This window comes from Ceratotherium simum, chromosome 2 (genome assembly GCF_057802395.1).
Source record: "Ceratotherium simum simum isolate JZ-2026a chromosome 2, ASM5780239v1, whole genome shotgun sequence".
NCBI classification, from domain to species: Eukaryota; Metazoa; Chordata; class Mammalia; order Perissodactyla; family Rhinocerotidae; genus Ceratotherium; species Ceratotherium simum.
In genome coordinates, this window is record NC_141901.1 from 47,672,731 (window position 1) to 47,689,373 (window position 16,643).

Sequence of the window (16,643 nt, forward strand, 5' to 3'; positions counted from 1 at the left end):
AAAAAGAGTTGAATTATTGACTATTTACTTTTCCACCAATTGTCCCTCCCCCTGGGCAGCCCCAGCATGAGATCAAGTGGTGTTTATCAGGCTTGGATTTCTCAACGTCAGTTCTGCCTCAAACATCATGTAGATCAGCATCTCTTAACTAGTGTATTTAGTCTTAGGTTTGAGAAGAGGGTGGCTCTAAAGGGTTCTCACAGGAAATTGCACCCCTCCCCCAGCCTATCCCATGGGTAGCATACAGCCATTGTTAAAATTTGAGTTCCTTCTTATAAATGTGATTGTCAGAGTGGAGAACAGCTGGCATCCACAAATGACCTCTCCAGGAAAGGGCACCTCGGATCCTTGACCCTGCCATCATGGCGCCTGATACTCCCAATGGCATCTGCTCTCCCTGCCTACTGAGGCTGAGTGGGGAACCACCCCTGGGGGGCAAGGACTGCTCCTGCTTAAAACCCAGGTTTAAGTCAGCAAAACAAAAAAAATACAAAGTCCAGCACTTTAGTCAGGCCCACAGAGAAAGAACAGATTGACAACAGACATCTCAGCTGAACTTGGGAGGACATTTCTGTCCAGCAGTTTTGGTGCAAACATCCCGACCTGAGAGAAATAACAGCTCATGGGACATAAATGTTGCACCATAGCCCGTTGGCCTGTGATGGTCTTAATGTTCTCTTTTCCCCTAAGAGCAGTGGTTCCAATGGAGACTGCATGGTAGTGTTGGCTCAGTTCCCAACCAGAGAGCAGCAACTCTGCTTGTATCTTTCTCAATCAATAAATCATCTCAAAGGCAAATGAATGAGAATAAAATTATATAGGAATAACCCTGAATCTATAAGATTTCTAAATATGGGGTGGGAAGTAAATGATTCACAAACTTCAGGGCTCTATTACAGTTAATAAATTGCTTGCAACACACCTCCCAGACGTCGATGTGTTGCAACATAAAGATATGAAATGTTTCCAAATATGAGTGTTATGCAAATTTAATTATATTAATTTAATCAAATATTTTGTGTGTATCCATTGTCACATTGTAATGTATCATAGGAGACATGTGTCCCTGTGCTTTCTCCCTCAAAATTATTTCTTTCTGTTCTGTTTGTCAAAAATAGCAGACTAACACTTTGCGTTCTATATTATTTACTATAAACAAATTTTTCAATCATATTCTTCCACTTAAGGAATTCAGACACCCCTCAGGTTTTGGAGTAGATAATCACTAAAGTAATTCTACTCTGGTTCTATAAGTACTATTGCAGAAATTGACATACACAGAAAAAATATTAAAAATATGTCATTCATAAATGCCATCAGAATGATAATGAAAATATGCACAATAATTTATAGAATGCTGCTAAGAGGTAGGTATGTCCTGACACTGGGCAGAGTTTTTCTCATTTGTGATGGTAAATAAACTACTTACCAGACTCTTGCCAAAAGCCTTGGATTTCTGGCTTTTGACGGCAGGGCTTGCTGCTCTCCACTCTAGTTCCTATACTGGAAAGGATACTCTTTAATAGAACAGGCTGTTGACTGCTGCGCATCATGAGGAGGAACTGCCATTCCAGAAGCTGCCTAAAGCATACTCATTGCCTAATGCAAGAGTCAAAAATCCTTCTTTGATCTCTTGATGAATTCATTTTTCTAGAATGGACATTTAGAAATGCCTGTGGACAGATTTTTGGGAGTACCCATGTAAACTCTCTCTAAGCAGTTGTCTGGGACTCCTCTGAGTGCAAATACAACTCAAGGGCACCAGTCTAAATAGAAAGCGTAGAAATGAAGAACGAGTAATTCTCTCTTGGATTGATAAAAGTCATGGCAATCATATTTTCCCAGCATTCATGAGATCAGCTTCCTATCTCTTTTGGGATATTTATGATTAAAGGTCAGTACTAGATTTCTATTAAAAAGTTGTGAGTGGCAGAAGCCTATGGGAGTCGTTCCTCTTCCTTCCCATAGAGAGAGAAGGAGTAAGAGTGGGTGTGGGCTCCTTTGGTTGGATTCCATACAGCATGGGGACTTTTCCCTTCAGAATTGAACTCCTCATGTTACATGTTTTGCCAGTAGGGCATGTGTATGGAGCTACAGTACTAACAACATACTAGGACACATGTAACCAAAAGAACATACAATAACATGTTGGTGAGGATGTGGAGAAATTAAACTCTCATACATGGCTCTTAGTAATGTAAAATGCTTCCACCACTTTGAAAACAATTTGGCAGTTCTTCAAAACGTTAAACATAGAGTTATCATATGATCCAGCAATTCCACTCCAATTTGTATAGTGTAAACTCCATACAAATAAAAATATATATCCACTAAAAACTTGTACATCAATGTTCTTAGCAACATTATTTGTAATAATCAAAAAGTGGAAACAACCAAAATGTCTATCAAGTGATGAATGGATAAATAAAATGTAATGAAAAAATAAAAGTTGTCCCTCAGTATCCATGGGACATTAGCTCCAGGACCCCCACAGACACCAACATCGCTGGTGTTCAAGTCCCTCATACTATCAAATGGCATAGTATGTGCATATAACCTATGCACATCCTCTCAAATACTTTAAATCATCTCTAGATTAATTGTAATACCTAATACAATGTAAATGCTATGTAAATAGTTGTTATACCGTATTGTTTAGGGAATAACGACAAGAAAAACGTCTGTACGTGTTCTGTAGAGATGCAACCATTGTAGGCCTTTCAATCCACAGTTGGCTGAACCTATGGATGAGGAACCCATGGATTCAGAGGGCTGACTGTATATCCTCAAAATGGAAATCATTCAGCAATAAGAAGAAATGAAATGATACATGCTACAATATGGATGGACTTTGAAAACATCCTAAGTGAAAGAAGTCAGACATAAAAGGCACATATTGTTGATTTCATTTACATGAAACATCCAGAATAGGAATATTCATAGACATAGAAAGAAGGTTAGTGGTTGTCTACTGCTGTAAATATTGGGAGGTTATGGGGAATGACTGCCAATGGGTACTGGGGTTTTTGGGGGGGCAGGTCACAAAAATGTTCTAAGATGTCAGCAGACTGGAGAACACAGGATATTTGAGATCACAATGTGTGAAATGCTTGGCATAGGTGTAGCTGTTTGTTTTGGTGGAAAGGGGCATCACAGTTGTCAAGAGATACTACATACAAAGAGAGCACAGTTATAATTGTAGCTAGAATGTTCATATTTTTCTCGTATTAAGAAATTTTCCAGAATGAAAACTTTATCTAATCGCTGATCTCACTAGAGAACCCACATTCTCTAGTCAGCTTCCTTAGGGACCCTTTGACCTCCTTGTTTCTCAGGCTGTAGATGATGGGGTTCAACATGGGGGTCACAACACAGAAGACCACAGAGACCAGAATGTCCATGTCCAGGTTGTAGCCTACATTGGGTCTGTCATAGTTGAAGTTGGCTGTTCCAAAGAAGACCACCACCACAGTGATGTGGGATGCACAGGTAGAGAAGGCCTTGCTCCTGCCCTGAGCAGAGGGAATCCTAAGGATGGCAGAGATGATGAGCATGTAGGACACTGCAGTAAACAGACAGGGGCTCAGGCCAATGGTGGCACTGGCCACATGGAGCACAGACTCATTGAGAAAAGTATCTGAGCAGGAGAGCTTTAGGAGCAATGGGATGTCACACAGAAAGTGACTGATCTGGTTGGACCCACACAGAGTGAGTGTGGCTGCCAGCACTGTGTGTGTCATAGAATTTAGCAGGCCACACAGCCAGGACCCAGTCACCAAAAACACAGTGACCTTCACACTCATGAGGACTGGATATTGAAGAGGGTGGCAAATGGCTATGTAGTGGTCATAAGCCATAGCAGCCAATAAGACACATTCAGTGCCAGCACATGTCACGAGGAAGAAAATCTGGGAGAGGCAGCCTTTGTATGAGATGGTCTTCTTCTCCCGGAAGAAGTTCACCAGCATGACTGGGATGGTGGTGGACGTGTAGCAGATGTCCAAGAAACTCAGGTTGCTGAGGAAATAATACATTGGAGTGTGGAGAGCAGGACTGACCCTAGTGGCTGTTATTATAAGCATCTTCCCCAGGAGAGCTGTCAGGTAAATGACCAGGAAGATCAGGAAGAACAAGCCCTGTAGTTTGGGGTGGTTGGAAAATCCTAAGAAGATAAATTCAGTGATGTCTGTTTGATTATTCATTTCAAACAATGTCATAGCTACAAAACAATGAGAAAAAAGAAGCCATAATGAGAAGGTATGAAAAGCACCCCAAATTGGCATATAAACTTGCCGGACTATGTCAAATAATGTTGGATATAGAACCGTCTGGACTGTGGACAGAGGTGTGCACAGAGGTGTGCTTCAGAGAAACCACAACTTCTCACCCAACAAGTCTAGCCAGCTCAGGCCCAGGGACCTCCCAGAAATTTGCATGGCTGCTGGTGGGTGAAAATAAATGTATACTTGGTTAAAACCAACAATAAGCCATTAACCCCTGCATTCGTCTGAGCACATTTTTCACTATCTTGGTAATATCTATCTCCAATCATTGCCCTTTTTGGTAAGCATCTTATTTTATTCTAAAAAATAAAATTTTATTGCAAAAAATTTAAAAAATGTAGAAAGATATAAAGAAGAATTCAATCACCTGCAGAATCAGAATCAGTGCCACCTTTCTGTGTTCTCCATTGTAGGTTTTTTTTTCAGTTATGTAAATCTTGATCTCTATTTATAGTTTTAAAATATTACCAGGCTGGCCCAGTGGCGTAGTGGTTAAGTTCGCGTGCTCTGCTTTGGCGGCCCTGGGTTCACAGGCTCAGATCCTGGGTGCGGACCTACACACCACTCATGAAGCCATGCTATGGTGGCATCCCATATACAAAGTAGAGGAAAATTGGCAGACATGTTAGCTCAGGGACCACCTTCCTCAAGCAAAAAGAGGAGGATTGGCAATGGACGTTAGCTCAGGGCCAATCTTCCTCACCAAAAAAAAAAAGAAAAAAAGAAAAGAAAAAACATATTAGGAGCACAATTTCCCATATGGAAAGGAAGAGGTAAAATTATCTCTATTCACAGATGATATGATCCTACATATAGGAAATATCAAAGAATCCACCAGAACATTGCTAGAGATCATAAACAAATTCAGCAAAGTTACACATGCAAAAATCAGTTGTGTTTCTATACACTAGCAATGAACAATCCAAAAAGAAAGTTAAGAAATCGATTCCATTCACAATAACATCTAAAAGGATCAAGTACTTAGAATAAATCTTACTAAGGAGGTGAAAGACTTGTACACTGAAAGCAGCAAAATATTGCTGAAAGAAATTAAAGAAGACGTAATTAAATGGAAAGACATCCAACGTTCATAGATAAAAAGACTTAACATTGTTAAGATGTCAATATACCCAAAGTGATCTACAGATTTAACACAATCCCTATTAACATTCCGGTATCCTTCTCCCACAGAAATGGAAAAGCCAATCCTCAAATTCATGTGGAATTGCAAGGAGACCTGACTAGCCAAAACAATCTTGAAATAGAAGAATAAAGTGAGAGGACTCATACTTCCTGACTTTGAAACTTTACCACAAAGCTATAGTAATTAAAACAACATGGTACTGACATAAGAACAGACATATAGACCAATGAAATAGAATAGAGACCCCAGAAATAAAATTTCACATATATGATTAATTGATTTTCAACAAAGGTGCCAAGACCATTCAATGGCGGAAAGGACAATCTTTTCAACAAATGGTTCTGGGAAAACTGGATATATTCATGAAAAAGAATGAAGTGGTCCCTTACTTTACACTATACACAGAATTAACTCAAAATGTATCAAAGATCTAATATTAAGACCTAAAACTATAAAACTCTTAGCAGAAAACTTCGGGGAAAATCTTCATGTCGTTGGATTTGGCAACTATTTCATGATATGACACCAAAAGTACAAGCAATAAAAGAAAAAATAGATAAATTATACTTCATCAAAATTAAGAAGGTGTCATCAAAGGACGCTATCAAGAAAGCAAAAAGACAACCTATAGAATAGGAGAAAATATTTGCGAATCATATATCTCATAAGGGATTAATATCCAGAATATATAAAGAACTCCCATAACTTAACAACAACAACCCACAAAACAACCCACTTGAAAAATGGGCAAAGGACTTGAATAGACATTGCTCCAAAGAAGATATACAAATGGTCAATAAGGACATGAAAAGATGCTCAATATCATTAGTCTTACGGAAATGCAAAACAAAAGCACAATGAGGTACCACTTTTCACCTATCAGGATGGCTATAGTAAAGAAAATGGAAAATAACATATGTTAGTGAGGATATGGAGAAATTAGAACCCTTGTGCATTGCTGGTGGGAATGTAAAATGGGGCTGTTACTGTGGCAAACAGTTGGCTGATTCCTCAAAAAGTTAAACATAAAACTACCATACGACCCAGCAACTCTACCCCTGGGTATATACGCAAAAGAGTTGAAAGCAGGGACTCAAACAGATATTTGTACACCAATGTTCATAGCATCATTATTCACAGTAGCCAAAACAACCCAAATGTCCATCAGCCAATGAATGGATAAACAAAATGTGGTATATACTACGATGAACTGTTATTCAGTCATAAAAAGGAATGAAATTTTGATATATACTACAACATAAATGGCCCTTGAAAACATTATGCTAAGTGAAATAAGCCAGACACAGAAGGACAAATATTGTATGATTCCACTTTATATTATGTGTCTAGAACAGGCAAGTTCACAGAGTCAGTAGAATAGAAGAGTTATTGTTTAATGGGTACAGAGTTTATGTTAAAGATGATGAAAAAGTTTTGGATATAGATAGGGGTGATGGTTATACACATTGTGAATATATTTAATGTCACTGAACTGTACATTTACAAATGGTTAAAATGATAAATATTATGTATATTTTACCAGAATTTTAACGGTAAAAAAAAAAAATATTGGGAGCCAATTTCCCAGGGATGTATTGTAGTCCATCATATACAATAAATTTAATATCTCTTCTTTGATTAAACATTCAGATGCTTTCATTTCTTTTTCTATTATAAATACTGGAATGAATATTTCATACGTAAATATATGTGAACATTGTTTATCTCTTTAGAATAAGTTTTTAATCTCTGTGTGTGTTTTTTTTTATTGATGTTTTAATAGTTTTTAACATTGTGAAATTTTGGGTTGTACATTTTTGTTTGTCCATCACCATACATATGTCTCCCTTCACCCCTTGTGCCCACCTACCACCCCCACTACCCCTGGTAACCACAATACAGTTTTCTCTGTCCATGTGTTGGTTTATATTCCACATATGAGTGAGATCATACAGTGTTTGTCTTTCTCTTTCTGGCTTACTTCACTTAACATAATACCCTCCAGGCCCATCCATCTTGTTGCAAATGGGACAATTTTGTCTTTTTTTATGGCTGAGTAGTATTCCATTGTATATATATACCATATCTTCTTGATCCAATCGTCAGTCAAGGGACACTTAGGTTGCTTCCACTCCTTGGCTATAGTAAATAATGCTGCAATGAACATAGGGGTGCATGAGCCTCTTTGGATTGTTGATTTCAGGCTCGTTGGATAGAGTCCCGGTAGTGGGATGGCTGGGTCATAGGGCATCTCTATTTCTAATTCTTTGAGGAATCTCCATACTGTTTTCCACAGGGGCTGCACCAGTTTGCATTCCCACCAGCTGTGTATGAGAGTTCCTGTTTCTCCACATCCTCTCCAACATTTGTTGTTTTTTGTCTTGGTGATTATAGCCATTCTAATGGGCATGAAGTGATATCTTAGTGTTGTTTTGATTTGCATTTCCCTGATGATTAATGATGTTGACCATCTTTTCATGTGCCTATTGGCCATCTGTATATCATCTTTGGAGAAGTGTCTGTTCATTTCCTGTACCCATTTTTTGATTGGGTTGTTTGTTTTTTTGTTGTTCAGTTGTGTGAGTTCTTTATATATTATGGAGATCAACCCCTTGTCAGATGTATGTTTTGCAAATATTCTCTCCCAGCTGGTGGGTTGTCGGTTCATCTTGATTCTGGTTTCATTTGTCTTGTAGAAGCTCTTTAACCTGATAAAGTCCCACTTGTTTATTTTTTCTTTAGTTTCCCTAGTCTGGGTAGGCATGTCATCCAAAAAGATTCCTTTATGACCAATGTCAAATAGTGTGTTGCCTATATTTTCTTCTATGAGTTTTATAGTTTCAGGTCTCACTTTCAGTTCTTTGATCCATTTTGAGTTAATTTTTTGAATGGCGATAGCAGATGGTCCACTTTCATTCTTTTGCTTGTGGCTGTCCAGTTAAGTCTCTGTGTTTTTAAACAGACTGATTTTATTTTTATCAATTGGATCATTTATCTTTTCAGGGTTTAAAAGATGTGAAAATTTTTAAGTAATCCTATATACTTAGGTATGTTACCTTATTAAAGTAGACTTGATTAAACCAAGATTTGTCCTTAGTCAAACATTGCATGTTTCCTGAAAAAATAGTTGATACAATTACTAGCTTTCTGTTAAGTTATCCATTCTGATAGGTTCACAATCATTGTTGATTTCTGCACCTTTTTCAACCTTGAATATGAGATGATATGGTGGAAAGAGTGGGCTCTTGAGCCAGATAGACGTACCTTCATATCCTACTTCTACTGCTGCCTAGACATGGATGGTGGCTAAGTCAGCTGACTCCTCAGTTTGCTCATTGTATTCTGATATTAACAGTGCCTATATCAGAGTTATTAAGGTGCCTGGTGTGTAACAGGTGTTGGATCAATTGTAGCTATCACTGCTATTATTTTTTATCTATACAAAAACATTTCAAAATAAAACATTTTCTTTGACTCTGCTTTCCAAATTGTACAAATATTATCACTTCTCACTACCACCACCACTGATACCCCAGTCCAAGCCACCATTTTCTCTTGCCTAGACTCCTGCAACAGATTCCTACTTTCTTTCCGCCTCCTGTTCCCATTTAGTGTGTCTCTAAAGAGTAGCAGCCAGAGTGAGTTTTTACAATGTAAGCTAAATTATGCCACTCCTAAACTCAAAACACTCCAATGGTTTCCCATCTCACTTCAAGTAAAATCTATAGATCTCACCTTGGCCCACAAAGCCTATAGGGTCTGGCCTCTGACTGCCTCTCTGATACTACTTCCCACTGTTCTTCCTCTTTGTTTGCTCAGCTTGAGCTCACAGGGCTGCTTTCTGTTTTTGACTACACCAAGCATATTCCCATCTTAAGGACTTGTACTTTCTCTTTCCTCTGCCAGAAACACTTTCTCCCAGATATTTTCATGGTCCATTTCCTATTTTCATTGAGGTTTTTTTCTGAACTGTTACCTCCTCAGGGATACTTTCTCTGACAATTCTGTCTAAAACAGCCCCATCACTTTTTATCCCCTTACACTGCTCTACTTCTTTTTGTAGCATTTATGCTACACTTGGTGTGTAATTATTGGTCTATTTGATTCTGTTTGCAATATAAGCTCTGTGAGGCCGGGGGCTCATTTTGCTCACTCTCTGTCCCTATTACCTAAGACAGTGCCTGACCGGCAGTATGTTCCTAATAAATATTTGTTGAGTGAATGAATGAATCTATATTTTTGAGATGATTCCAGAATTCATTATATTTACTGTGAGAAAATCTAACCTAATTCTTTTCCATTTTGCCTAATTATGCTTAACTATTCTTCTGTATATCTCTCACCTGAGTTGTGGATATCAGCTCATCATGCCTCTCAGCCCATTTTAATCTTTAGAGTAGAAGAAAACTTTACACATTGGAAATGTTAACATCTTACTCTATATCAGCTTTTTATATAATAAATAATTATCGTTAATAACAAAATAAAGATAAAACCTAGCTTCTGTTTATTTCTTTCATGTAAGTTATCAATTATAGCAAAAAATATCATTAGAACCCCAACAAATATATATTACTTGATTGGCTTTTAAATGTGTCCCCAAATTTGAGTCTCAAACTACTAAAGGAACAGAAGAATTTACTGAATTATTTAATCAGCAACCTTGCTCTGCAACCTGAAGGGCAGCCTCCATAAACTCTGTCTAATCCACGTTAAACTGGAAATCATATCCTAGGATGCTATCCTATTGAAAGCAGTGATCTCTCTAAACCCTGAAATGTATCTAGCCCCTCCATAACTTGAAATCCTTCAGTGCCCTCCATTCTTTATCAAATGAAGTTAGATTATTTCACATAGCTTCCGGAGAAAGATCCAGGTTTGTGAAGTCCTGAAACACATCATTTTGGGGGCTTTCTTTTTTTAAAAATGTGAAAATATTTTACTTTAGTAAATTTTCTAGCAACCAAATTATGTTAACAGATTTCTAGGGCACTATCCAAGGCTTTATAAAAGGCCTCTGCAAATCAGGACCCTGAAGCTTAAGTTTCAGTTGCTTCACGGCATATAAGCCAATGTGCTACATTGGTTAAGTTGTAAACTCTGGAGTTATATGTTTCTTGGAATCAAAACTCATCTCTGTAAACATTTAGTTATGAGACCTTGGGTAAGTTACTTAATCTCTCTTTGCTTAATATTTCCATGTCTAAAATTAGAATTGAAATAAAAGAGCCCATATCTGAAATGGAATAATAAAAAAATTTACTCAATCCAAAAGGATAAATAAGTGGGTAAATATAAAGTAATACATTTTTTAAAGAATTAAGAAAGATTCTGTTCAATGAAAAAATAATAACATGCATTAGAGGGCTTGTAACATAGGTAGAAAAGAAATATATAATAATAGCAACACAAAGGGTGGGAGGGTGAAAAAATGGAAAAATATTTTGTAATGTTCTTACATTGTACATTAAGTAATAAAATATTAATTCAAGGTAGACTGTATTAAGTAAACAATGTATAATATAATATAAGCAATGTATACAATATACATATACAAATACAAAATATAGTATAAAAGAATGTATAATAATAATAGACTAAGCACTAAAAAATAATACAAAATATATCCAAAAACCAATAGAAGAGATGGAATGGAATAATAATAAAAACTTAATCCAAAAGAAGGCACAAAGGGTCAGATGAGACAAATGGAAAACAAATAGTGAAATATTAGACTTAATCATATCAGTAATGCTAGAAAACGTAAATGGACTAAACACTCCCATAAAAAGACAGAGATTGTCAGACTGGATTTTGAAATGAACCAACTATATCTCCTTTTCAAGAAATCTATTTTGCATATAAGATCTTGGATATGTTCAAAATAAAAAGATGGGAATAAATATACTGTGTAAAACCAAGCATTAAAAAAGTTGACGTATAGACTTTATGATAGAGAGGTTTCCAAAAGTAAAGAGAGATATTTAATAGAAGGATCAGTTCATCAAGAAGATGTAATAATCATAAATGTGCGAAAGCATCTAATAACATAACTTCAAAATACATGAAGCAAATATTGACAAAAGAAGAGGTGGACAAATTCACAGTCATAATTGGAGACTTTAACAATTGTCTCTCATTGGAAATTAATAAAATAAGTAGACAAAAATTCACGAAAGATATAGAATATTTGAACAACACAATTAATCACCTTGACATAGTTACCATTTATAGAACATTATATCCAATAATTTCAGAAGAAACATTCTAGTTGAATACACATGGAATATTCACTAAAGTAGACCACATGCTGGGCTACAAAGAAGGTTTCAATAAATTTAAAAAGATTGAAATGATATAGAGTATATTTTCTGATCATGATGAAATTGAATTAGAAATTAATAATAAAAAAAATCTGAAGGGCTGGCCTAGCTACGTAGTGGTTGGGTTTGCATGCTGAGCTTTGGTGGCCCAGGGATCGCTGGTTCAAATCCTGGGTGGGGACATGCATGCCACCCATCAAGCCATTATGTGGAGGTGTCCCACATGCAAAGTAGAGGAGGACTGGCACAGATGTTAGCTCAGGGCTAATATTCCTCAGGCAAGGAGAGGAAGATTGGCAACAGATGTTATTTAATCCAAAAGAAGGCACAAAGGGTCACATGGGACAAATGGAAAACAAATAGTGAAATATTAGACTTAATCATTTCAGTAATACTTGGGGCCAGTCTTCTTCACCACCCCCCCCCCCAAAATCTGAAAAATCCCCAAATATTTTGAAACTGAGCAAACATTTCTACAAAACTTATGGGTCAAAGAAGTCATAAGGAAAATAGAAAATATTTTGAATATAATGACAATGAAAACACAGCTAATCAAAAATTTTGGGATATAGCTAAAGCAATGCTTAGAGGAAAATTTACAGCTTTTAATGCCTATATTAGAAAATAAATGTTTAAAATAAATGATTTAGACTTTCATCCCTACTGGGTAGAAGTATTTCTAACTTACTGGTTAGAAATAGAAGATAAAGTTAAACCCAAATGAAATAGAGAAAAAAATGATAAAGACCTGAAGTTAATAAAATAGAAAACAGACTAACAAAAAATCAACAAAGCCAAAAATTGGTTCTTTGAAAAGTTTAATAAAATTGATAACACCCCTAGCAAGACTGATTAAAGAAATAAAGGAGAAAATACAAATTACCAAAATGAGGAATGAAAAAGAGGACACCACTACAGATCCTACAAATATTAAAGAGATAATAAAATATTAGGAACAACATTGTTCCATTAAATTTGACAACTTCGACAAAGTAAACAAATTCCTTGAAAAACAAAACTTTTTAAAATGGAAGAAGTAATTGACATAAGAAAAAATAGAAAATTTGAATAGTACTATATCTATTAATAGAAATTTAATCTGCAATTAAAAACTTTTCCAAAAAGAAACTCCAGGCCCAGATGGTTTCAAGGTGAATTCTACCAAACATTTTAGGAAGAAACAATACAGTATTACAAAAACTCTTCAGAGAATAGAAAAAGAGGGACTACTTCCCAGCTTGTTTTATGATAACAGCATAATCCTGACACTAAAATGTGATAAGGTCTTTATAAGAAGAGAAAATTACAAGCTAACATCCCTCATGGACATAGACATGAAAATTCTGAACAAAATACTATCAAATCAAAGCCAATGATACCTAAAAAGGGTAATACACCATGACCATTATGGTTTATCCCAGGAATGTAAGGTTGTTTTACCATTTAACAATTAATCATTGACATCCTCATATTAATAGAATAAAGAAGAAAAGAATGTGAAAATCTCAATAAATGCAGAAAAAGCATTTGACAAAATTCAACACCCATTTATAATAAAAAAAATCCAATAAACAGAGAATAAATGGAAACTTCATCAATCTGCTGAAGTGTATCTACAAAAAACCTATAGCTAGTATCATACTTAATGGCGACACATTCTGTGTAACATATTAAACAAAACAAGGATGTCCACTCTCACCACTTGTATTCAATAAAAACTGGAAATATTCAATATAAACTGGAAATATGCAGTATGCCTATCAAGAGGAAAATGGATACAAAAGTGTGTTATGTTCATACAATGGAATACTGATATGTTTATAAATACTGATGAATCTAAAACACGTTTTTAAAATGAAGGAAGAGAGACATAAAAGAATTTATACTGGAGTTTCCATTTAAAAGTTCAAAAATAGGCAAAACTAATCTATGGTGATAAAGTGAGCATAGTAGTTACCATGGGATGATGCTAATGGGAAAGGAGCAGGAAGGAATTTTCTGAGGTGAGGGAAATGTTCTATATCTTGATTTGGATAGTGGTTACATAGCTGCATATGTATGTAAAAATTCATCAGCCTGTACACTTAAGATTGGTGCCTTTTCCTGTATGTGAAATATAATTCACTTTTTAAAAATAAAAGAAGAAAAAGATAAAAGCAGGAGGCATTTTTCATGCAATTTTCATTTCAGGATTGGTCAGACCCAAGTTCAACCAATCACTAAGACCTTCTAAATATTTTCCCCATTTTCTCATCTTTCTACCAAAATTACGGTTCAGTATCTTATCACCTTTTATCTGGATCATTGTAACTGCCTTCAGATTGTTTCCCTGCCTACAGTCTTGACCCTTCAGGCATATACAAAATAATGATTAATGATACCAATGATTAATTCATTCTCCTCACAATGATTAATTTGGAAGAGGGAACCTGGTTGGTAGTCCCATGGGCCCTGGACCACAGATGAAAAGTCATGCTCACAATATTTGTGAATGTGTGTGAGTGAGAGTGTGTGTGTATGTTTTAGTTGGGGGAGGTGCCATGTGTGAGAGCACCGTCACATGAGCAAAAAGATGGCAGGTTGGCATCCCAGGCAATATTGGTAGCAGACATCTCAGGTAAAATAGCATGAGTCTGTCCAGCCGAGGGCAAGCACACTCAAGGGACTTCTGTTTTCCACATGTTTTATAGGAGAAAGGACTCGGAGGCCTCTGGGACACTGGTGAACTTCCTTGAGAATTGTGTTGCTACTAGGAAGCAGCAACAAGGAAGGCTGCAGGGTTCTGAGCTTTGCTGGCAGCCCCCTCACCTGTAGCTGCATCCCCAATCCCTGGAAAATCCTGTTAATTGCAGAGAGCTGGTAGGTCAACCCTGGCTGGCTGCTGTCAAACTCCTTCATTAATTCTAAGGAGCCTAGCAATTTTCACTTAAAACACAAGCTCATTAGCTACTCCTGAGGAGGTGTTGAGGAAGCAACACTGGCATATGGAGGCTGTGTCAGACCTGCCTTCTGAGCAAGCTCCTTGGAAAAAAAAATAAAAACTGAGGAGGCCTCCAACCAGGGTCTCAGAAAATTTCCTCTCTCCCCTCAAAGGGAGCAGGGAATCCAGATGTCTGGGCTGCCTGTAAACCAGGCTTTGGTGTTAGAATGGGCAGAAATGATTGCAAAGTATCAACAATGGCCCATAGACTACATTCTAGGTGAGGGCAGACTGGAAGCAGGGGACATCTGTAGGGTAATAGGTTGGGTTTTAGAAATTTATCAGCTTTGAGAAACTCATAAAAATCTATAGATCCAGAAAATGCATGTTTGCTCACCACAGAATTTTCCATGTAATTCCAATGAGTTCATATAATTGTGAAACCCATCCCCAGAGTCCCTTATAGTCCATGTACCTTCAGTTAAAACACCTTTGTTTAGTACAAGAGAGTAGTCTGAGAACTAAAACTAAATCAAAACGAAATGGTCTGTAACGGAAGATGTAGGGTTTTGGAGGTTGGAGAAAAATCTATGAAGCAATAGTTGTCAGAGAAGGAGCCATGTTTGAAGCACTTTGAAGTTGATGGGTGATGAGGATGCTAAATCAGTTTGGGCAGCCTGGAATCATTAATTAAAACAGGAAATAAACAAGGTGTAGCAGGTATGAGAAGAGGAGATAGTGGATTAGATTTGAGTAATGTTGACTGTTAGGTACCTGTGGGATATCCACATGGAAATGCCCAATAGGCAGTTGAAAATCAAGGATTTATCCTCAGGAGAAAGACTAAACCTGTTTAAAAATGGATTTGGGAGTATTGTCTTGAATGTGGCTGTTGAATCCATAGGTATGTGTGAAATCAACTAGAAAAGAATAGAGAAGAAGACTAAGATGGGATTCTTGTGATCCTCAAAGTTCATATGGTGAAAGATGTATTCAAAAAGGAGGTTTACCGATACTCACTACCCTCTCTAGGTTAGCTGTAGGCATCACTTCACAGTAAAGCACTTGCAATCTGCATGTCCTCTTAGAAAATCTTTATGTAATATGTGTGTACTATTCTTTGTTTTCTCTATTAACTGCAAAGATGCATTTCAGTTTATTAAAAATCAGTGCCACGCATTTCCTCTTAACCCATGATATCAAAAAAGTAGACAAACAACCCCTTTTATAGATAGATTTTTAGGTTTATTCATAGAAAAAAATGAAATTCTTCATGAAAGGTGGTATCACAAAGAGAAACCAGTGCATGATCTGTGTATAACTAAATTGTAAAAGTGAATTTTAAAGGTTTAAAATATGGATTTTTAAAAAAATATGGTTTCTGAAGTTGCACGTACTGCTTATTTTAAATGTTTTCAAATATGATATGAAGTCCATCCCTGAGGAATATATTTATGGGGCATAATATACGTATGGAGTGGAATCAGAACCATAATAAAAATTATTTTCTTGGTCTGACTAGCTAGTCTGATTTTTTCATGGGTCAAGAGGATGGAGTGAAGAGTAATATCTATTTTATTTTTCCTACTTCTGATGCTCACGTTGTTTGTATAGGGCAACAATGGAGAATCATCAACATCAACATCATCATCATCAAAATCTATCATAAACCAGTACCACTTATACACTACAGTTTATGTGATACTCTGGACCTTTGCCTCTTAGAATTTACATATGAATAAACAATCTCAATCTCGAACCCTCTGCTTTATGATAATGACCTTTCTCTCCACTGTTTAGTGAGGATAGATTTTATAGATAAATAGATTGAGGATGAGGTTTTTAATGCTGGTTCTATACACAAAAATGTCTAGCTTGAAAGAAATCTTGTTGAATTTAGTTTAAAACAGGTATATTTTTCTTTAAAGATTAAAGTAAGTTCAGTATAACCCATCGAATTAAAAAATAAAACA

At 36.4% G+C, this 16,643-nt stretch overlaps 1 protein-coding gene across 1 annotated transcript; it reads right to left on the reverse strand.

Annotated features, from left to right (window-relative positions):
* Positions 1 to 3,257: 3,257 nt before the first annotated feature.
* LOC101401800 (olfactory receptor 5V1-like) lies at positions 3,258 to 4,217 on the reverse strand. The gene has a single exon (XM_004421094.2). The coding sequence runs from the start codon at positions 4,215 to 4,217 to the stop codon at positions 3,258 to 3,260; it is 960 nt and encodes a 319-aa protein (XP_004421151.2).
* Positions 4,218 to 16,643: the final 12,426 nt, after the last annotated feature.

What these genes read in the sequence shown, in the direction of transcription:
- LOC101401800 (XM_004421094.2), bottom strand. Translation starts at nt 4,217, where the DNA reads ATGACATTGTTTGAAATGAATAATCAAACAGACATCACTGAATTTATC.